This window comes from Lampetra fluviatilis, chromosome 32, assembly GCF_964198595.1.
Source record: "Lampetra fluviatilis chromosome 32, kcLamFluv1.1, whole genome shotgun sequence".
Lineage (NCBI taxonomy): Eukaryota > Metazoa > Chordata > Hyperoartia > Petromyzontiformes > Petromyzontidae > Lampetra > Lampetra fluviatilis.
Window position 1 is genome coordinate 12452665 of NC_136306.1, and position 23194 is coordinate 12475858.

Here is a 23194-nt window from a genome sequence, read left to right on the forward strand (position 1 = left end):
GGACAGAGGGGGGGGGGGACCCAGGCGTCTGCGTCGCCGCGCCAGGAGAACGAACCACGAACCGGCGACCTCCCGATTGCAGGTCCCGTGAGCCGAGCGTGAACAGCGCTGGGGAAGCGCGCTCATTGTTGACTTTGTGTACAAATAAAAACAAAATAGGATCACATCTGCTACTGAATGGAGGAATTGCCCTATCCACTGGCACAAGGGCTGATCGAGTGATTGTTTAATTAAATGGCCTGCCTGGCTGCCTTTATGACGAGTTTGACCCGAGTGGATTTGAGACGCCCGCTGCTCAGCCTGAAAGCTGCTTTGCTCCTTAGAAGGCTCCAATAACGACACTGTAAACCCAACGCCACAAGAGGCGCATGGATTCCTTTCTCAAATGGGCCAGGTAATAATTCTTAAATTATTCACTTCCACCCGAAAAGGTAACTTTATTGTGATTGTTCATTAATTCCGTGGCAGTCTTTACAGCAGGCGTGCACAACACGTCTGAGATGAGAGACGATGTGATGAACGGACACCATTCAGGGTCACAATTTCGTTTAAGAATCCACTTTTGTTGTCGTTTGAACCTAGCTCACGTCGTTTCTGTTCTGGGGGAGCAGAGGTGCAGTGGTTAGCGCATTGCTCTGTGGACACGGCAGATCAGTTTGCTTCCCGATCATGGCTAACAACAACCGTGAGTGACATCTGAACCAGTCCTGTGCCCCCAACCCTTCACTAACCCAAACTGACCAGTGTGGTGAAGTATGGTCAAATAATCTCCGATGACCAGAGGCTATCATTTCAGTAATGGGTTTACAAAGGTGTTGCATTGTTTGGTCTTACTTTTAGTAAACCATGATATAATTTGCATATACTGTACTCTGCATCACTCAATCATCACTCAGTCAGCAAAGGAGCGTCACGCTAACCATGTGACCTCTTGCGACAGCATTCACACGAACCACTCTCGCTGCCATCCACCAGCGTCCCCGGTGATTCTCTTCATCCACGACAACCACGATGCCACCACGGGAGCGGCACCATTTAAGTGTCAACGGCAACTCGATAGACTGCGTGTAGATTAATTTGCCTGTACCTGTGTGTGTAAGTTAATTCGCCGATTAAGAGGACTGTATATCTCTCCAAATGCTAGGTCACTGCCGCGATGCCGACGGGGAGAAGGGGTCCTAGAGGGCTCCTTTGAGCCGGCAGGCAACAGACGTGGCAGGCGACGGGCAGGCTGTCGCGCCGCGATGAGATGGCTTACGTTCAGGTCGATTGGAAACAACAAAGACCGGCCGCCTACAATTCTGATCTCAGTGGTGCTGGGCTCAGTGCTTCGATGTGGGCATCGCGCTCCTCCTCGTGAGTCCCCTCTTTATCCATAATCAAGCAGCACGGTGTCTCGGGACACTCTCTGGACCTTCAGCAGGCGTACGGAGCCACCCCTTGGTGAGGGCTACGAGGACGCTGCCGCTGCCGTGGCAGCCCGGGAGCCAATTCCCCCGTCTGGGCCCGGACACGTCCGGCACTTTGTAGCCACCCGCACCGTGGCCTGCCGCCACCGCTGCTCTCGCCGTGGTTTGGTCTCAGAGAGCGGTTCCTTCCTCACGGCAGCACCACGGCAGCACAGCGTGGCCCGGCGGTGCCGCCGTCACCGTGGTTGGATCGCAATCGCAAAGGTTGCAAATTCAAGCGATGGTTTGGGGTCGGTTCTGCCCATCATACCTACAGCTACAATAACATATACCACTCTACGTGACTTTACCGAAAGAACTAAGAGCATGAATCCTTGCAGTCACGAAAGCTTCAAATCTAGAATTAGGACTTTGAAAATGGATAGACTGCTCCTGGTCAAGCGAACAGCATACCGCACCATGAAGCAAGTGAACAGGGTTCACCTTGTGACCATAGCTTCCACATCAGTGGCAGTGACAACTGAACTGGACCTGGGCTCTGTGCCGCCAGCCCGCACTGACCAGCATGGTGAAGTATGGTCAACCCCCTCCCCACGGCACAACTCACACAGCATGTGGGAGGCCTTCATCCAGGAATCGACTGACAACGGGCTGTATATTATTGTAAGATGGACACATTTTACCAGCAAAAGATATATTTTAAATAAATATTTAATTACAGTAACTAAAAATTATAGATTTAAACCACACAATGCTAGTTTGTGATTGGGTACCCAACCGGGGCTCTGGCTGAATCGTGTTAACGCTACTGGCTGTGGAATGCAGTTGTCACAATTTTACATTCATTGTTGGAGACACCTCGCTGTGATGGAAAAACACATTCCTGCCATCGTGATAGGTGTGGACAATTCTAGACATGCAGGGGCAATTAATGACACACGAGTGTGTGTGAGTGTGTGAGAGAGATACAATAAGAGCAGAAAGGCACGGCTATTACTGGAGAGTGAACGATCCAGTGGCATAGTAGCAGCTGCTACTCTCTAACGGGCGTTGGGCAATCTTCACCTCTTCTCATGCTCCTGAGATCATCGTGAAAATTCTACATTCGAAGGAATTGCTTTTGGTTCTCATGAGGTATGGTATTTGTATATGTCATAGGGCCTGGCATAATCATACATGGGGAAAAAGGGAATGAGCAGGGTTAGAGCTATTGTACAGTTATAGAGCTATTGATTGAATGGAGCACAGTACTATTTTAAGAGCGGCATTACTTCACACGTCTGCCATAGGAACGTGGAATTTCCGTCAGAGCCAACCAACAAAAATTAGCAATGCCCCATTGCTCATTTGAGCAAGATTACATTTTTAACTGGATCTCTTTAACATGATTTCAAGATTCTAAGATGTTAGTTTGAGACTCGAAAAACTTTTCTAAATCCTCATTTACCACTGCATTCACGTTGCTGTATGACTCTCCCATGTTGTCGGGTCGTGCCGGGCGCTGTTCTGCACAATGTCTCACGTTTCCCTCTACGTGTTGGGAGCTTCTTCAGCAACTCAACATGTAGTTATTTGGGTTGTATCGCGAACAAAACACGTGGTACAACCGGAAAGCCATTTCTATCTTGAAAAATTCGTGCACATCACCTTTTAAAAATGTAACAAAACAAAAGACACTAAAATAGCTGAGCATGAACACAAACACAACAATTCCCCGTGCCCAAGTAATGGTCATCTTTGGGTCACAATCGGTACAATAGAACCCACATAGCCCTGCCGCACAACAACATTTGCTTTTGACATTGCAGCGACAGCTTTCAACACCGCACGTCCGTCAAAGGTCCCCATTACGTGCATCCTATCGGGAAATCTCTGCTCTTGTCTTCACGCCGCTTAGCAGCTGAAAAGCAGGAAGGTCGAGGTGTGTTTGTTTGTCACCTATTTTATTGTTCGAGTCTAGTCGCAGACACAGAGAGATGTGCACGCAAGGAACAGACAAAGGTCCCCGTGCAGCAGCCGTTACAGGGGCAAGTGCTGTGAGCGAGCACGAGGGGGAGGGGATAGAACCGCGCCAGCCCGGCCGCCTGCCTCCGCAGTCCTGATGATAATTACACACCACACCAGGGGCTCTATTCATGCCGGGTCGACCTAGGGGAGGCCCAGGGCCGATTCACGTTATAACAACTTCATGTGACCACGGCAAAGACTCAAACTTGGGTGCCAGGTTCGTAGTGCAGCGTGCCAAGCACGACGCTACAGCCCCCCGCCACAACACACACACAGCACGCATTCATCATTCACCAAGATGAAGATCAGCAGCCATGCCTTCAAACATACGTACAAACAAACACGCATACGCAAGCACAACAGAAAAGTATGAAAGATAAAGGTCACCATTTCAGCATCGTACATTGTTGGGACAAGTTCTGCAAGCGAGCCCCTATTAGCCCAGTCCGTCACTTCAGAGGTGGTGTGGCCAGCACCACACCCAGCCTCTGTCTCCCCAGTGCGAATGTCATTTTCGGCTGAGTCCACCGAGGCCAGGTTCAGACACCAGTTCCCACCGGTGTCGTGCATCATCGTCATCATCAGCTTTGGTCAATCCACTGCTGGATGAATGCCTCCCCAAGCCATGGCCACCCTCGTGTTTATACTGCAGGATCGCGTGCAGTGCCACAGTTGTGCACTGAGCCCAGGCCATTGGGCTCCGAGGGCAGAGCGTGATCACGATTGTGCCACTTCTCAACAGCCGTGCTGTTAGCAAGTGCCTATGGGCACTTGCTAACAGCACGAGGAGAAGGAAGAGTCTTTGCTTTGCATCCCCCGTGCCGGTGACATCACAGCAGAGGCTGCACTCTCAGTGGCAAGGTCAAGCACACAACAAGGGTGACGCATTGGAGCACACACAGCACACACGGCACACACAGCACACACACAGCACACACAGCACACACGGCACACACGGCGCACACGGCACGTGTAGCACACACAGCACGCACAGCACGCACAGCACGCACAGCACGGCACACACAGCACACGGCACACACGGCCTCGGCTCGACTCGAGACAGACGCCTTAAGCAGATTAAACTGTCACCTACACTCAGCACGTGTCTTTGCTAGGATGTGCATACAAACTAAATATATCCAAGCACATATGAGTGACGCCCTGAGCAAGTGGTGGAAATTCAACATTGCTGTGGCAAGAACCAGTCTCTTCACATGATGACGGGCATTATTGTTTCCCCAAGAATCGGTACTTTTTCAACATTTTAGGGATAATTATGATGAGCTAATCAATCTCAGACTGGGACTTGAACTCTGAACCGGCCAATTGTGAGTTGAGTGCTGTCCACTCGACAGCACCCCGACGGGTACCTGGTAAGGTCTGAACAAAACCAGGGGCTGCCGTCTATTCTTTCAGCAGACCGAGCACTCGGCTCGTTTGGTCTTTAGACCCTGAACATGATTTAAAGAACACTTCAAACGCACAGCTGTCTCTTATTACCTCGCGTGAACGTTCTACCAATTCCCTAAAGGCAAATGTAGCAAACGCAGGTAACCCATCGCAACCTTCCTCCACTTTAGCCTCGTATATGACGTGCCCCGTGGGTAAACACGCCACGGGTAAAGCCAACGATGATCACAACGCGTGTACCGTGCAGCCCACGTGAAACCCAACACGCTACTGTCCTGTCAATACAACCACACCCAGAGGGACAAACATCCACCACCACCACCACGGCGACAGAGTTTGTTTTATGTGCACGGAAACTGTAGAAGGTGCACCCCGGGGTATTGCCGACTCAGGCCACTGCTGACGGAGTTGCGAGGTGAGCCCCTCCAGAGGGGTTTGGGCCTCCTCTTCCATGCTAGCCAGGAGGTCTCACACGAGGTCTCAGACGAGGTCTCAGACGAGGTCCAGACGAGGTCTCACACGAGGTCTCAGACGAGGTCCAGACGAGGTCTCAGACGAGGTCCAGACGAGGTCTCAGACGAGGTCTCAGACGAGGTCTCAGACGAGGTCTCACACGAGGTCTCAGACGAGGTCCAGACGAGGTCTCAGACGAGGTCCAGACGAGGTCTCACACGAGGTCTCAGACGAGGTCTCAGACGAGGTGGGAGTCCCCACACTTTATGCTGCCAGACGCGACCTGCCGAGATACCAACTGTGGTGGACCCATTAATACTGCTGGGTGGACAGGTGGATGATTTCACAATTTTGCTGCATTGTTTAGACAGTATGCTACGGCAGGATCCAGATACAAACTGTACAGCGTAATTATTTTAAAAGTAAAATCACAGATTGTGGGGCAGCGCTCATCTCCATTGGCGGCTCCAAGCCCGTTGTGGAAATTCCACATTCTCATGGCAGGGTCGTCCACTCTAAAGGGTATCCACCTTTGACTTCCCATGAAGTGGTACTCACTTTAGCGACCCCAGAGGCACCATGGACAAATGACCGTCAGGTAGACCTCTGCATGGGATTTGAATGATTAACTCAAAACCTCCAGCTGTGAGTCGGTGTCTTCCGACTGCTTAACACTTCGGTGATCCAAATCTTACTGATCGGATGAGAATGAACAAAGTCTTTGCATTTTTATTCGTTGGTTTCGCATTTGTGGCCTCGCAAAGCCCACTCACACCCACAACAGGAATTTAGTTTTAAATGTTCTCCGAAATATATATTTATTCTGTTTACTGAGAATTGCGGGGGATTTTTGTCCGTCTGTGCACCATGTACCACTTGCTGCCCGATTGCTATTCCTGTAAACCAGGGGTTAGGATACCGAAGGAGGATGGCCTAATCCAGACACACGACGCCTACCACTTTGAAGGGACCTGCACGCTCACTCATCGCTCCAGCTCTGCATCGTTCATTCTCCAGCACTGCACTACGAACCAAGAAACCTGAGTTTGATTCCTGACCGCGGCGAATATCAGTGGCGAGTGATTATACGATTCGAACCGATTCTGGGTTCTACTCTTCACGGCACCCCACACTGACCAGTATGGTGAAGTATGAACAAACAAGCCCAATGACCAACTCAGTGTAGGGAGGCCTTCATTCAGTAGTGGATTGACGAGGGGCAGTAGCTTATTGTTTCTCTTTTTAAATAACATTTTAAATGTCACATTTGCATTTCGCCACTGCCACACAATGGCACACTCTTGTGAAGGGCGTCACAGCCTCTGCATCCCCCACCACAGATCACGCGGAGAAGCACTTGATCAATTCCCCCCACACACGAATTACCAGCAATGTCCACCCAATTGATCCTTGGAAACTTTTGTGAACTGCGACAATCGTCCCAATATCCGCGTGTTATTCCCGGATATAAATTCTTCAATTATGAGCGGTAACCTCATCCTATTATCCGCAAGTAGCAGGCCAACAGCAGCTTCAGTGTAGCGGCTTTGGAACCAGACACGACAGAAGCTGCCCTTGTAGATACAACTCCTCTACCCTGCAACCTGGGCTAACATGTGAGTGTGTTGGATTGAGTGTTTTATCTTACAGTTGAACATAGCTGTGATTGCACAATGAGGTAGTTTGACCGAGTGAGGTTTAAATACTGTCACAAGAAGTCGCCATGTCTTCCTGCTGCAATGTACGGCGGGTGCTACCCTGGTCTGTTGGTAGTCTTGAGCCACGGACAGGTTGAGTGCGGTCAACACGCTCCTTAAGAATGTTTGCTGGTCAGTAAGTGTGGTCAACAGCCTTGTGAGCCAAGCCTTCTCTGCCAAAAAGCACTTCACAGCAGACACTGAGCCTCTGAAAGTCAAGGACGCTTGACAAAGTGAGGTTTGTAAGTCAATCAATGGCTGTGGATGAAAGAGGACACATGTCGTCTCCGCTACAGATTCGTGGCCCCATAATGGGAATGTGGAAGGCACCAGCTCCTGGCTCAGGACCATCAATGGATGTGAGTGCCGCCCCCCTGCTCGTAAGAGCCGGGAGAAGGCGCTGCTGGTTTTGAGTTGAACCGTAGGAGCCGGGAGAAGGCGCTGCTGGTTCTGAGTTGAACCGTAGAAGCCGGGAGAAGGCGCTGCTGGTTCTGAGTTGAACCGCGCGGTGAGTGGATGAGTAATGTTCCACTGCGTGGGGTCTCGGGTCGTATCGCGCGCTACTTGGCGCGATGTCTGACGTTTCGCTCCTGAGGGAACCGAACGTTTCAGAAAGAGTTCCTGGCACGTGGAGCGAAATGCCGAACTAAACTAAACTATTTATTACTTAACCAGGTAAGGCCCACTGAGCTATATCACTCTTTTTCAGAAGCGACTTGGCCACAAATGATAGCTCAACAAAGTGGCTCATCACACATGAATTTACTGCAGACAAATACTCTAAACGTACGTTGATTCTAAATGTGGATGGAAAACCCGGAGGACCCGTGACCTCCCATATACCAGGTGAGGTAGTTAACATCTCACCACCGCGGCACCCAACGCGCGGTACAGCCCGGAAACACAATGCAGAACGATAATCCTGGTGACATGCAGGCCACATGAATAATTCAGTAAAATGGGGACAAAACAGGAGCCCCATTACACACGCAGGTCTCGGGCTACTCCACGTGATCTTCGCAGCCGCCTCTTTCAAGTTTCACCACCGTTTCACGATCCACACAGAGGACTTGGATGGCTCAAGGCTGGCGACACAGCCTTGGAGTACGCGAACACGACAACTTTGCACAAAAAAGGGCACTGAAAGGTCAGAACTGTTTTATAAAAATAGCTTCATGCCTCGGTTACTTCTGAGATCTTTGATGCGATCAATGGTGACTTGCACAGATTCTCTCAGGTACTGCTCACGCTTTTAAATAACAATAATATACATTTAATAATGTATCACTAATTACGATGAATTACTGGGGTGGGGCAGTTCGTGACACTGCACTGTGAACCCCGTGACCTCGCATCCCTGCCCCCACCCACTCTGACCAGCGTGGTGAAGTATGGTCAAACAACCCCCTTCATGATCGACATGTTATATGGAGGCCTTCATCCTGCAGTGGACTGACAAAGTTCCAACATGTAATTGTTACGGTAGTGTGTTTATAGGACACAAATACTGTCGAATCTAAGTATTTACAGCACAGAATAAGAATATACAGCATTATCAAAAAGTAAATAAAATTATTGAATCACCCCTAAAAGGATCGCTAAATCTCAAACATTTCTGGTGTTGGGTGATAGAGTAAATTAGAGTACGCAGAGAAAATCCACATGCAGGGAGGTAGTGCTCAAAGCTCCACACAGATAGTCAAGGATCCATGGCTGTACTACTATCTCCTGACTACCTACTACCGCAAGCCTATAACACCTGGCATCCAAGTCCTAACCAGGCTCAAACCAAGATCTAACAAGAGAGGGTGTGCATGCATGGTGAACAAAGCCAAAGTGAAGGTCTTCCCATGCCCAAATAAGTGTGGGGTGCTCCTCATTCTCACTGATGGCTCTGAGCCAGTGGTGGAAACTCCACACTCCTATGGCTGGGTCCACAAAGCCACCTGGCCAGACACAATTGCTTTGTAATCGATGCACAGTGCAGCTTCTCTTATTATCCGGGGCCCTATTATCTCCAACTCTCAATATCCGTGCCCCCCAAGTCGATCCGTGGAAACTGCAGTCATCTACTGATGGATTCTTCCTCTCATCTACATGTATCCGCAGAGAAGCATAGACACCCAGAGGAAGTGGTCTCCCGAGCGTGCTAAATTCATCACATGACAGCGTTCTTTTCACAGAAGAGACATAATTTTGACTGCTTAGGAACGTAAGCTGCCTTTGGGCAGGACACATGGCTACAAGGCATGACAGCTGATGGACAAGACTGCCAATGGAATGGCATTCCAAGGAGAGAACACATCCGAGAACACGACCATCGTGGAGATGGAGCGATGAGATGAGTTCAAGTGCAGGCACGAGATGGATTATGGCATTGCAGAACTGTGAGGGATGGCATTGGCATGGGGAGGCAGTGGAAAGGGCACGTTTGTTGATGATCAATCGTATTTTCCAACAGTGTGCCCCACATAAACGAAGGGTAGAAATCTTATTTCCTGAAGAAATCCATCTTCCTTTCCTCGCAGTGACAATATAAAAATAAACCTGTAATTATTTTGAAGCTGTTATGATGAGCATAAACATCATATAAGCATATGGCTAATCATCAGCGATGGAACAAGTTGATTGAAAAACATATATCAGCTAAATAAACACTAAGCGTCATCGCCATTAAAACATTTCCTCAGATTTTGTTGCAATGAATAATAAATGAAGCGTGCATTTTCATTTTGTAAAACCCTCATTTTTACATCGCAAGAATACAAAATCCACCTTTCCGGTTAGTCCGGTGTTAGTGATGCGCTTTGCGCACGGTGGAACACGAACATCAGCGGTGCGGGTCACGTAGCGAGCGAGAACCGGAGAGAAAACAGGGCCCGGAGCAGCGCGCGGCGACGGAACCGGAGTCACTGCAAAGGCACAACGGCAGAATTCATTTGCAAGTCATATCTCTTGAAGGTGGAGAAAATCAGCCGATTATCATATTTCTTATAGAATTTGTCAATCCACTGCTCGATGAATGCCTTGCCTATGCCCTACCAGTCATGCGGGCTCGTTTTACCGCACGTCCACGTACCGGTCACTGTGTTTTGGTGAAGGTTGGGAGGGCGGTGGAGGTGGTGGGGGATGGCGGGAGCAGGTCCAGTTCAGGTATTTCTTGCCACTGATTGCCACGCAAGTTGTCTGGGTTCGTAGTGCAGCGTGATAACCACCACCCTCTCTACCCCTCCGGTGTTTACTTTGAAAAACCAGCCAATGCGCTATGAACCCAGCAACCTGAGTTTGATTCCTGGCAGTAGCTAAAATCAGTGGCGAGTGATATCTGAACTGGTGCTTGGTCACCATTCAACCAATCGGCAAAGGCCGGCTTTTAAATATCAGAGCTGTAAGTTTCACACTGAGCCTAATTCGAAGACCATGAACCCACTTAGAGAGTAGAGATTGGTGCAACGTATGGTGGCAAAAAGTTAGCGGTGCCGAATGTCTTACGTGGCCAATGCGAGTGTATTAAGCAACAACCCTGGATTGTCAGTCATTAACAACAACAACAAAAAATCCACTTTTTTCCCACAATTTCTTCACGTCGTGATATCGGGGTCATGTCACGAGATGCAGAATTTGGTGGGAAATTTCAGTGAGCAGTGCAGCCCCTTGTGTTGGAGATCGGCGACACAAACGGACACAGGGCGCACAGCAACATGGCCGCGCATCGAGGGGTCATCAAACGTTGACGAGTCCCGACACGGGCAGCTTACGCACAAAACCAAGACATCATAAATTAACGATGTATACAAATTACACTTAAGACAAAGAGAGCGACAAATCGTACAAACAGGACGGCAATCAAACCAACACCAATAAGGCGGCAACAATTGAGCATCAATCCCCGATTGGAACCATGGTCCTGAATCAGTCATCTACTTAATACAATATTTATTTATAAATATTGTTTATCCAAGAACGCTACACTGAATTGTAGGACGCGTAGAGAACCCAGCAGTGCGAGAGGGAACACTCTATCCGTCTAGAAGGAGCAGGTGGACATTAGCCCACTTGCTGTCCTGCCTTCTCCTGACGAGCCAGGGTATGGCACCCCCTCGACACCGACACCCACGGGACGGAGCTCCACAACATTAGTGTGTGGCGATCCACCAACCCTCGCTCCACCGTGCTGGACCACAGGCGGTAGCCGCGTGCAGCGTACCTGCCGCCGTCTGGCTGCAGTGGCCAGGGGAAAGGCGCAGGAGGAGGTGAATTCATACCGAACAACGATACAGGATCCCCAGAACCCGCCTTGAATAATCCAACTACAGCAGCAACTTGTAATCCGCCATACACCACCATGGCGCACGCCTCCCCGGCAACTCCACCCGTGTCTCGCCATGCCCCCCGCTCGTCCCGCATAGCAACAGCACGGTGGTTTCTGGTTTCTCAATAGAGAGAAACAGTCATGGTGTCTGCTGCTGCTGCTGACGGCATGGTAACGCTTGCTTATGTATACAGTGAAATAATGCATTAATGTATACACAGGTGTATCACTATAGGGCTTTGAACAGATTCTAAAGCGAAGGTTATCATTCAACTCGGGAACACTGTACAGTGCGGCCATCCTCAGCTGGGTGGCCCCGTGGAGGGAGAAGCGCCCACGTCCCATCGGAGGAGGGTTTCCGAGTTCAAATCCTGACCGGGGATTGATTCAGTTCATCGTCCCAGTGGGGTCGATGAAATGTCACGATGAAAATGACTCCTCGATCAGCGTTGCTTGTTATGCTCACCATAAGTACTCGTGTGTAGGAATCGATCGTTTACTATTTATGGTGATGCTTGTAGCAATAATTTCCTCTGTTTTACCTATAAAAGCCTCGGAGGGGAATTCTGATAAAAAAATTCAGGAGGGTCTTGCAATTGGACGTTTAGCCGAATCTATGAATGAGTGTTTGGCTTCCTGAGGGAGGTATCCAAAGAAAACCCATAAATACAAAGTGTCATACAGAGAGATTCAAGAATTCACTGCTGAACTACTATCTTATGGCCACCTCACAGCTCAAGACTACAGTGCCGACAACACCTTGCATGCCTAGAGATAATACACAATTATGCTGCTATGGATTCTAGATTTTAAAAATATATATCAATATTCCGCAAAATATTAATTGTGGAAATTCATTGGACTTGATATGAGAAGCACTTCGTTGGCATTGAACAGTCGTAATACCCTTGCCCTGGGAATGTGGAATTTGTACCAGTGGAGTTAATTGCCATCTCATCTCTCGTTTGGGCAGGGAAGACACTTGAAATGGACCATGGCGCTGTCGCTCTGGCTGAATTCTACCAGAATGTCCATTGTCTTTCACTCTGTGGAGCAACAATGAAGAGTAAAAGTGAATCTGCTGATGTGACTTAATGTTACAACGCTAGGGGACACAAAGGGAGTTGTTGTAATCTTTGACACGTGGACGGCTCCATGCATCATCGTACATTGCCATTCGCCAACGGTCCGAGGCTGACTGACCAAATGCAACTTCCCATGGCCCTGTGACCGTGGAGGTCACTCCGATTCCAATGAGACCCGAGTTGCCGATACTGCCCTTGGACTTGACAGCTCCGTGCGTGCAGCTTGCGTGGACCACGGCACAACAATCTGGAAGCGAATGCCGCTCGTTGGGCTCAGGTCGAGGTGGCTGTAAGACACTCCGTGAAGGTCGAAGATCAACCAACCGACTGCATTGTCCCTGCAGCCTTCTGACAGTCGCTTTAATTCCACGAGCCTGCCAGCTGGTTAGGCCGCGTGGCTTTTCCCAAGTAAGTAACCGAGACCACAACGGTCAATGCCGTGCTTGACGGTTCAAGTCGGCGTAGCGCGAACGGCCCGCGGTGTAAACGACATGCAAGTCAACGCTGCTCAGGGGCGGAGGCCTCCGTGGCTGCAGGAAGCTCCGGGGAAGCATCTGCACAGTGAGGAAACCCCGCAGTGAGCATGGGAAACGGCGCCTATCGCTCGTGACAGCTTGAGAGGTTGTTTTTTGGTTTTTTGCAAATGCGGTTTCCGCTCTAAACAAGCAGCGCAACAGGAAGAGAGGACTCGCACGATAACTCACACTTCAACCCGAGGGGCCCTTATCGCGAGCGTAAGGAGCCGTGCGGCCCACTGTGTCGCGAGCGCGACATCTGCGCACATCAGGGTGAAGACGCTCGCGCTGAGACGCCGCTCTGTAAGTGGCGCGCGTTTCAGAGAAGCAATCTAAGATCTTTACCCCCCCCCACCGACTCCAAAAACACAACCCTGGTGGGATTGTCGAGGCTAATTTCACGAGGGTCCTTGCTTTGGATCTCAAGTTCACTGTGCGCCTTTTCAAGTATTTGGCTTCTTTTCTTCAGTGTGGGAGGAAATTTGAGCGCTCGGAGTATAATGACGCAGGTATAGCAAAGAAGAACACCGCTTAATGAGCTGCACGGAGAGGCCAGCAGGCTACCTCACTGCATTGCACCACACGTACTAAGTTGTATCTACCCTTGTGGGATGATGGGCTGAGGCAAGCTCTCAACTCAAACCTTCGGGTCAAGAGCTCTGCCACAGTGCGGGGGGAGGGGGGGGTTATGATAATTATCAAACTAAATTATAATTTATTATGATAATTATCATAATAAATTATAATTTATTATTGATGCAGGCGTCTCTCAGAACGCGCCGCTCCATTGTTGGACCACGACACTCGTCCACCGAAGAGGTCCACGTGGCAATCAGAGATCAGGGCGCCCGCCCGCCGCACGGCCTGGGCTGCTCCTTCGATGGAGCTGTGGACACAATCTCGCGGCAGCTGGGCTCCGATGGAGCACAACGTGCTTGTCCGAGGCCGGGCGCTCAAATGTACCGCTGTGCCTACAGCAGTTTTGTTTCTCATTTTCCCAGGACCTTTACGGCGGGTCGCATGGGGCCCCACAGTCCTCTCCCGTGGACTTTATTAAAACCGCTGACATATCGAGCCATACGTTAATCATCTATAAAGCAGCTGGTAACTCTTTAATCTGGTGCACATGCACACACTAAACACACACACACGAAACAAAGGGGCACACTGGGCATGCGTCCACGTAGTGCTCTGTAAACTCCGTGCCGCTGTCGGATGTGCGTAAAATGAACCGCTTTGCAAAATGGCTGCGAGTGGACGCGTGGAATACAACCACCCCAAGTGCACAACGTACACAGACCACTGTCTGCCCACCTTGTTACTCGATTTGCTTGATACTGTGATTGCGCAGCCTGCGCACAAACATCTTGAACTTAAGCGCTCTTATGCATTTTTGTAATTTGCTCCCAGCATAACCTTTGTGTTGTTTTGCAAAAACAATTGAGGGAGGAAAAAAAACACTCTTCCCTTAGGCCGACAGCTTTTCCTGCTCCTTAAAAACAATGATGGCGGCCCTGGGCCGATCCAGTGAAACAGCGGTGGGGAGTCGGGGGTTCGCCGAGCACACGCCCCGGCACTCGCCCCGGCACTCGCCCCGGCCTCAACCAACACGTAGGGCAGTGTGTGGCATGGTGACCATGGCCTGGGCCTCTAGTGGGTCGGTAAAGGTGAAGCCCTGCAATCGCTTGCCCATGCCATTGCTGGCGGAAGGGCCTAGATGGAGCTTTTATAGAACACCTCGAGAATAATAGAGACGATAGTGTCTGTTTCACTCCATGACGTAAAATCACATTTCAGTCCATCAAGCTATGAGCCTTGTAGACTAATGTTTTCCAACAGCATTGGGTTTTATAAGCAGCTAATTTCTGAACCGGTGTAAACCTTCTTTAGCCTCACCAGCCAAGTGTAGCCCGCTAAAGTTGGCCTGGTCAAATAGGCATTGGGCAGTTTGGTAAAGTTGACGTGTTTTTGTCGATACTAGAACGAACAAAGGATGTTCTGGCCATGCCAGAGTTTGAACCGACAGCCTCCTGATTGTGAATCGAGATGCTTTGCCACAGCGCTATCCGGCCAGATGCAAAATCGACGCTCCTGAATCAGCGGTGAAAATTCTACATTCCTTTTTGCAGCCACGCAGAAACCGCAGATGAATGAGACGCGTGGCTTATTTAGAATAAAAGGCAACGAAGGGGACAGCACTTCAAAGCGAGAATCGAGAGCTGAGGCAGGTAATCGTCCCGACTCACTTTCCACATGAAGCACAAGGCCTAAAACACGGAACACCGAGCCGCCGCGTGAGAAGCTAATTTCCAGGAGCGCGCCTTCAATCAACACCAGCGAGGGCATGCCGTGGAGACGCTCCGTGCCAGGCGGTGGGAAAGGAGCCGCGTCGCTCACGCGCGTCCCCAGGGCTCCCGCGATCCGCAGTGGGAGACGTGTCATCTTCACAAGGAAACATTCATAAATATTTTCAACGCACCTGCTAATAAGTTTATTCAGTGCCTTTAAAAAAGTGTGAGCGCGATCCATGCCGCGGTTACGTGGAATAATCTGCTCGGTTGTGTGTGCTCGCGCACGCGTGTGTATGGTGTGCTTCGTGTGTGTGTGTGCTCCTGCCCCAAAAGTATGTTAAGGCAATACGGGGGATCTTTGTCGTTCATTCATCAGTTGTATCGGCTCTTATTAAAAATAAATCACAGCAGAGGGCCAATTCTCGAATGTCGCCTGTTGTATATTTTGTCCTTGTAGGGCAGCGTCACTGGCAAGTGCCTTTTTGTTAAATGTGTGTACAGTACACCGCTGCCAATGTGGAATCAACATACTGTGTTGTTTTGTTCTTTTAGGTTTTGATTATTTTATTTTTTCCCCACAATTACAGTGCATTCCAAGTGTGAAATCGGCATCATATGAAGAGGCGCGTGTAAGGAGTCGATCCGGAACTCTCGCCGTGAGCAGTGCACCACTGTGTGCCACACAGCGGCCCCAGAAGGAGAGGTCAGAGATGCTCCTCTGGGGTCACTGCGCTCATCCACGGCGGTGGAACCCAGTCAGATCCCTGGCGACGAGCACGCTTGTCGTATGGCAATCAAACGTGACATTTTATTCCTGAAAGCTAATATAATCCAAATTAATAACCACCTGATTTTATACGATGCTTCTTCTGTGTGGTCATGAGCAGGCTGAGACCATCAGCTCATTAAACGTGAGGACCCCATTTAATCAGAGACTCAGGATCTCAGCCACATCGGGCTCAGCCACCTTTCACCTTCTGGACCAAAATTCCATTTCGCACATTTGCCGCGTTAACTCACAACGCACCGACACACAGTTAACTCCCAACGCACCGACACACAGTTAACTCACAATGCACCGACACACAGCTAACTCACAACGCACCGACACACAGTTAACTCACAACGCACCGACACACAGAGCTACCGGAATGCACGTCAATAACGCCCGTCCGCATTGAGCATGTGTCTTCTCTACTCCCAAAGACAAAAATCCCTCGTATATAGCCTTAACAGACTGTTGGGGCAAGTGGTTTTTGTGTTTACTTTGTTGTCCTTCCCCAGTATCTCCGATTAGCACCGTTGGCTACGTACGGTGCGAAAGAGGTTCATCAAATATACACACAAAGTGAGCACCCATGAAGGCCGGCACGGCACGCGAGGGGGTTGTTGGCCAGACACCGCACCCGACCGCATTTGTCTCCCTAGTGGTGATGTTTACACACCACACCAGGTGCTCATTTGAGGCTGAGTCGACCTAGTGGAGGCCCAGAACCGGTTAAGATAAAAACAAAAAAAACCACTTATTACATTAACACGATTAGCCTCGTTAGCGCACAATGGAAGTCACAAACAAAAACCACCAATGAGATCCAACCTGCATTGTACTCCATTCTCCACGTGCTCGATTTCCCTTTAAAATGTTGACTTCACAATAACGTATAACACCCGCCCGTCTATCCGTACAGGTAATCAAAGCATGAGAACATTACCCCAGGGCTACTCTGTTATGTTGCAAGCGTGACGGCTGATGTGGCCGTCATGGATATGGCCGAGACGACTCGGCCACGCCGAACGAGAAGGGGCGACGGGTCGGGGGGCGCAGGGGGAGGAGAGGATCAGGGGCGGCATGCACAAGTTCCGTCGCTGCACGTCAAGATTATTCTTCTAATGTATCAGGCTTGACGAGTGGGGAGATATTACAAGATGTGCAAGGGCACTCTCCCACGTCCAATTGCAAAAGCGTTGCTCTAAAAGAAAAAGAACCGAGGCTGCAATGGGAGATTGCTCAAGCGTGCACTTTTATGAGGCTGTATCGTGAGTGTGTATGTATGCGGGGAGCGGTAGCGTAGTGGTTAGCGCACTGCGCTTTAGAACCCAGCAACCCAGGATTGATTCTCTCTGCGGGCCAAAACCAACCAGTGACAATTATCTGAACCAGTTCTGGACCTCCCTTGGGTCAACTCAGCCGTGTACGCGTTCTGTGCTACCTGGCGCGGTGTATAAAACATCACCACTAGAGAGTCAGAGGGGACCGGCGTGGTGCTGCCCACCCACCCCCCCCCTCTCATGTGCTGTGCCGGCCTTCATAGATGCTCGCTCACAAAACTTGCCCCCGAGTCTGTTAAAGGCTACATGGGGGATCTTTGTCTGTGCACATGCGTAGGTGTGCTAGTGAGAAAAGCCATTTGTGTGCAGTCTCCCCACCGGTGTGCCGCCGTCCCTCCTACACAGCCAACGCTTCCCCAGCCGCAGTGATTCATTTACAACGTTAAGAGAGCCGTGCACACGAACACATACACAACGCGCGCACACACACAGCCGTATATAACACATACAAAATGTGTACACACACAGCCGCATAGACCACATACACAACGTGTACACACACACACACACAGCCTCATAGACCACATACACAACGTGTACACACATACACAACCGTATATAACACATACAAAACGCACACACACAACGGTATAGACCACATACACAACACACACACACAGCCATATAGACCACAAACACAATGTGTACACACACACAGCCGCATAGACCCTATACACAATGTGTACACACACACACAGCCGTATGGAACACATACACAACGTACACACGCAGCTGTCTACAGCCAGTAACAAGTGCTATTGGAGAGCACATCTTAAGACCAGAGTGGCACAAGAAAGGGCTATGTGGTCACATGCCCAGCCACCCTGGTCTCTCCATTGCTAATGTTTACAATCGGTGGACTGGTGGCATAATGGTTAGCGCTGGTGTACTCTGAACCCGACGAGCTGAGTTCGACTCCCTGGCCACTGCTAACATCAGTGGCCCACTTCACTAACCCGCAACTGACCATTTAGGTGAAGTATGGTCAAATAACCCCCAATGATAAAAGGTGTCGGGGATCCTTCATTGGTGGATTGACAAAGAGTTGTAAATTAATATTGTTATGAATGATGACACAATGTTGAATGTAGGTACTCATTTAAGGCTGGGAAAACCTAGGAGAGGCCAATAAGTGACTCTCACATACCATTTGCCACCGATTTTTATGATTGGTTAGACACACTCACACAAGCACAATTGCCATTATTCACCACTAAGTTGCAGTAACATCACCGTGGCACTCGTGTCAGGATAGGTGCGGTCTGTGGCCACGTAGGCCGCGGTTTTCCAGTAGGTCACGGGACCGATGCGAGTTCAGCTCAATAAGCCTGGGAAGAGTGGCAGCTGCACCACACGCACCCCGGCTGGGCGAAGAGAGTCATCACGATCAATGATCCCCCGTTAGCCCCTATAGACCAAGGTGATGGGTGGATCAAACCCTGTTATTGAGGACCTTTTGAGAGCCTATTGAGGCCAGAACAGCACACACGAAGGTGCGATAGGCAGCAGTGCGCCGGGCTGCCTTGGTATTCCGAGGGCTGATGTCAATGCGCCACGCCGGGTACCTGTGCGGGGCTGAGTCAACCTGCAGGGACGTCCCTGGCAAGGGATGTTGTTCATAGCAAAAAAATGATGAGTTTTTGCAAGAAATGTCACTTTATATGAAACATTTTTTTCCCTTTTCGGCCAGTTTAATTGACAAATGTGTTGAGCTTTTTGTTATGGGAGGTTAGAGGCAAGTGTATTTTTTGCCGCGACTGCCACAGCTGGAGTGTATAGCCAGGAATTGAACCATGGCGGAAAGAAGGAGTTGCGGTGTGCTACTAACACAACGTCGCCACTCCCCCCTTGTGCAGTTCCATCGACGCACGCGAGCATTTGTAAGGAAGCACAGATAACTAATGTCCACACACGTGCACAGATGTGCAACGTGCTTATAATTCCCAGGACAGGTTCGGATAATCGTCACTGGTATTGACCACGAGTGGGAATCGAACCCGGCTCCCAGGGCTCGTAGCGCACAAGGATACACACATGCACACACGGTCACTCACTCTTTCAGATGCTCCAGCCTGCTCCACCGCCGCGTGCTCCCAGCTCTTGGTGCTCGTGGGCAGCGTGCCCTTGGCCGTGTAGAACTGCTCAATCTCCAGGCCCTCCTCCAGCGTGCAATACCCGCTGCTCATGGCGACCGCGCCAACTCATAGGAGACTGGCAGCAGGCTCTGTGGCCTCCAGGCCCCAGCCCCACACTCCCTCCCACAACAGCACCGCCGCCCCCACACCTCTCGCGCCACCGCAGCTCGCTTCTCGATCTCCCGTCTCCGTGTCTCGCGAGACGTCCTGGAGCCCGTGCGTCTCGGCGTTGCTCAATAACGCGGCACCAGCCTTAAGTTTGGGAATTAAGGCACTGGGTGTTGAAAAAAGAATGGGCGAAAGCCAACTCACTCTCACCGGGCAAGCTGCGGGTAATTCCTCTACCTTTGGCCAAGCATCCAGCACACGGGTAGCGAGGTGCCGTAGTCGTAGATGTCACGTCCTTCCTTCTGCGTACGGATGTCTGGGTCAAGGCGTTCCCTTTGTAGGACGAGCAGAACTGTGCTCAACTCTCACCGAGTCACGTGTCTTCCAGGAAGAACTTGTCGTGCAAACGGTATGGGAATCACGTTGAAGGGCTCCCTCTCGGAGGTGGAGATGCGAGGTCTTCCTACAATATCACGCAAGGCAGAGATGGCTACGGTTTAATTAATCGGCTGTCATTTGTGGGAGGTGAGCGTACAGAGGCATTTCGATTGTGGCTGCTTGAGTTCAATCTTGCAGTTCTCTCACTCTTGCACATCCTGGCGAGCTGCAAATTAAACGACAGAGTCAGAGAGAGTGTTAGAGGGTTTGGGAGCGCTTCGTTGCCACTACGTCGCTGCCTTACAACAACTGCTGCACGCTCGTAATGTATTTTTGACGTTTTTGTGTTTTATCAGTGAAATAGGTCCCGCTTTTGCCATTGGAGTCGCGGCGTGAGGCATATTAACGACATCGTGGAATTCCCCACGGTTGACGGAGTGCAGCGTCGCATCGGAGAACAGCCCCGGCAACTCCCGCCAAGGAACGACTCGAAACACACAGCTCTGCACTCCATGTGCTGGGAGCCCCTGCTGGTGTGATCTGCTCCACTGAGTTCCTGAGGAAGCTCCCAGCACGTGGAGAGAAACGTCGGACATCATGCTGAACGACACAAGAGAGCTAAACAGCACAACCACGGAACTGCAATAATAGCGCCCTCTTAAGCAACATCCTACACAACTACGGTAAATGCGTCATATGTCACCCGGGTGTTTCTGTGAGCGAGTGTTCGTGTGGGGAGCCTAGGGCAGCGATTAGCGCATTGCACTCTGAAACTGACGACCTGAGTTCCATTCCCACTCACAACCAACATCGATGACGAATATCTTTACTGGTCCTGGGCCTCCCCTAGGTCAACTCAGGCTCAAATGGGTACCTGGTGCGATGTGTAGACATTACCACTAGGGAGACAAAGACGTCCGAGCGTGGTGCTGGCCACCCACCCCCTTGTGTGCCTTTCCAGCCTTCTTAGGTGCTCTCTAACAGCACTTGTCCCAGCAGCCTGTTAAGGCTACATGGGGGATCTTTGTATTGTATGCTGTATGTATTGTGTGAATGTGAGTGTGTGTAGACTCGGCTGTAGACTCTTCTGGATATGGGTGTGTTTGCGAAACTGGGTGTGTTGTGGACAGGTATTTACTCAGAATATAAAGCACGACTGTACTGCATCAGGTTATGCATTTGAAAAAAAACAGGTATTCCTAGCGACGCACACATACCGTACATCACAATATAAATGTTATGAATGACAACATAGAAATATTATTAAAACATTAGAGTGTTTCCCTGTTGAAACAAGCAATGGGTCAGTGTATCTCCATTAGCAGCCTTGCCCAGAACATTGGTGAGGGTCAATCATGATGACCTATGTTGACTCCCCAAAGAGAGGTGTTCGTTTTATTGCCCCCGGAGAGAAGAATGGCTGATCAGACCCCAAACTAAGCCTTGAAATTAGAAAACTTCCATCTCTGAGTTGCTCACTCGAACCACAGCGCCAACGGTCTGGCTAACTCCGTGATCCATCCACAATGCATTTTGGCTTTCAACTATTTAATATTTTCTTTACAATACATTTCTGTAGCACATTCACGGCTTGAAAACCAAAAACACTGCTTGACTTCTGGCACCAGGGAAACGCATTTCCTGCAGCAAGTGCAGCCCGTTTGCACCAAAGTGTTCTGAAACCTGAAGAGCAACAGCTGCCAGAGAATGGTTTGCACTTTGGCTCAGATTACTGCGGCGTTCGCTTGTCCTGGGAACGCGTATCGAGTGTGACAGCCAACAGGTCCGACCAGCTTGGCCTATTAACTCCCGAACCAGGTTCGAGACCCGGTCGCAGCCAGCAAACAGTAATTTACCAAGTAAACAAACCAATCACCCCATGGCAAACGTTGCCAAGTAACCAGTGACCGTGTGGCTTCTGTGGTGGTGCTTTTCACCAGGAGAGAGGGCGCTTGGCTTCGCTTGTGAATGCCCTGTGTACACAGTTTGGGGCAGCTAAGTAGTGTTTTGCAGATGTATAATTGGCATTCTTATGGTAAAGGTAGAGAAATCAACTCGGCACAGAATTAAATGAGTACCAGGCGTAGGCGTATAGACGTCACTGGGTTTCGTGTGCTGGGGGAAGTCAACCCATGCTGCTGACATTTGTGAATTTTTGTCGTAAGCAAAAATGCCGCATCAGTACTCAGAGCAAAAACTGGGCCACATTATGGGACGAAGGTGTTCTCACAATCGCTGAACAGGGGAGACCACTGCGTGTGAAAGCATCGTCTTGAGTGGTGTGTCTAACGATCATGATTATTACAACTATACAACTGACCATAGCAGGCAGGGACTCTAATGTCCTAAGATTGCCAAATTATATCTCAAGACCACCTATCCAAATAAGAGGACGATCCTTGAGAAAACAATCGAGGTGGCAGCCCCCACGTCCGAGTGGCGTGCTCCCCAACTTGTCCCCTGCGTGTGTCTGGACGAGGACGCGCTACGATGTATGGATGAATGAGGTGACTCAAGTTGACAGAGAGTACAAGTACCATGCACACGACTTGCGTAAAAATAAACGCCAGCCCTGGACACTTGTCAAAACACGCCACACCAATAAACCTCATCCTAACCTAACCTTGAAACACACCAGACACACGGGTAATGATTCAACATTGACGACGCGTGACCCATATCCCTTTCATCGAAGCGTTATGAGCGTTGATCTGGACGCTGTTTAGGCTGTAATGTTGTAAGTTGTAACACTTCCAAATATGAACTTTTAGCAAATGACCAAATCACCCGGAATGCACCCGGAATGCACCCGATCTCATCATATTTCTCAAACTAAGCAGGCGTTGTGGTGAGACAGCAAGAAGGCACTGCAGACAAACACATTGTTGTACTCTACTTCTGTGCTCCAATGGCCATGGTAACCACCTTCGGCAATAACCACCCACGGCATGGGAAGGTCATCGTGCAGCAGTGGAATAACAAAGGGAATGAACGTGGATATGCTGGACTTAGACAAAGAGCCCCCGGATAACCTTAACAGACTGTAGGGGCAAGTGCTGTTAGCGAGTAGCACCTATGAAGCCCGGCACGGCACACGAGGGGGTGGGTGGCCAGCACCACGCCCGGCCGCCTTTGTCTCCCTAGTGGCGATGTTTACAAACTGCACCTAGGGGAGGCACACACACCGTAGCAAAATACAATACAGCACATACAATGTTAAAAAATTGCTGAACATACAAGGTGGTCGTGAAGTCCCTATACCAGTGTTTTGTGGAGGATATTATT

The 23194-nt window shown here is 50.0% G+C and overlaps 1 protein-coding gene across 3 annotated transcripts in view; it reads right to left on the bottom strand.

Annotated features, from left to right (window-relative positions):
• The window catches only part of LOC144943788 (ras association domain-containing protein 1-like), a 41602-nt gene that overhangs the window by 16594 nt on the left and 1814 nt on the right, over nucleotides 1-23194 (bottom strand). Inside the window, exons 1-2 of one of the 3 annotated variants that reach the window (XM_078871624.1) lie at nucleotides 19343-19407; nucleotides 9752-9888 (exon numbers count right to left, since the gene is read on the bottom strand). In XM_078871624.1, coding sequence (XP_078727750.1) covers nucleotides 9752-9888; nucleotide 19343 — 138 coding nt within the window. In that variant the 5' untranslated portion in view covers nucleotides 19344-19407. Of the gene's footprint in view, nucleotides 1-9751; nucleotides 9889-19342; nucleotides 20136-22982; nucleotides 23057-23194 lie in introns of those variants that run through there. The other 2 variants (XM_078871626.1, XM_078871625.1) reach the window with 2 other exon arrangements.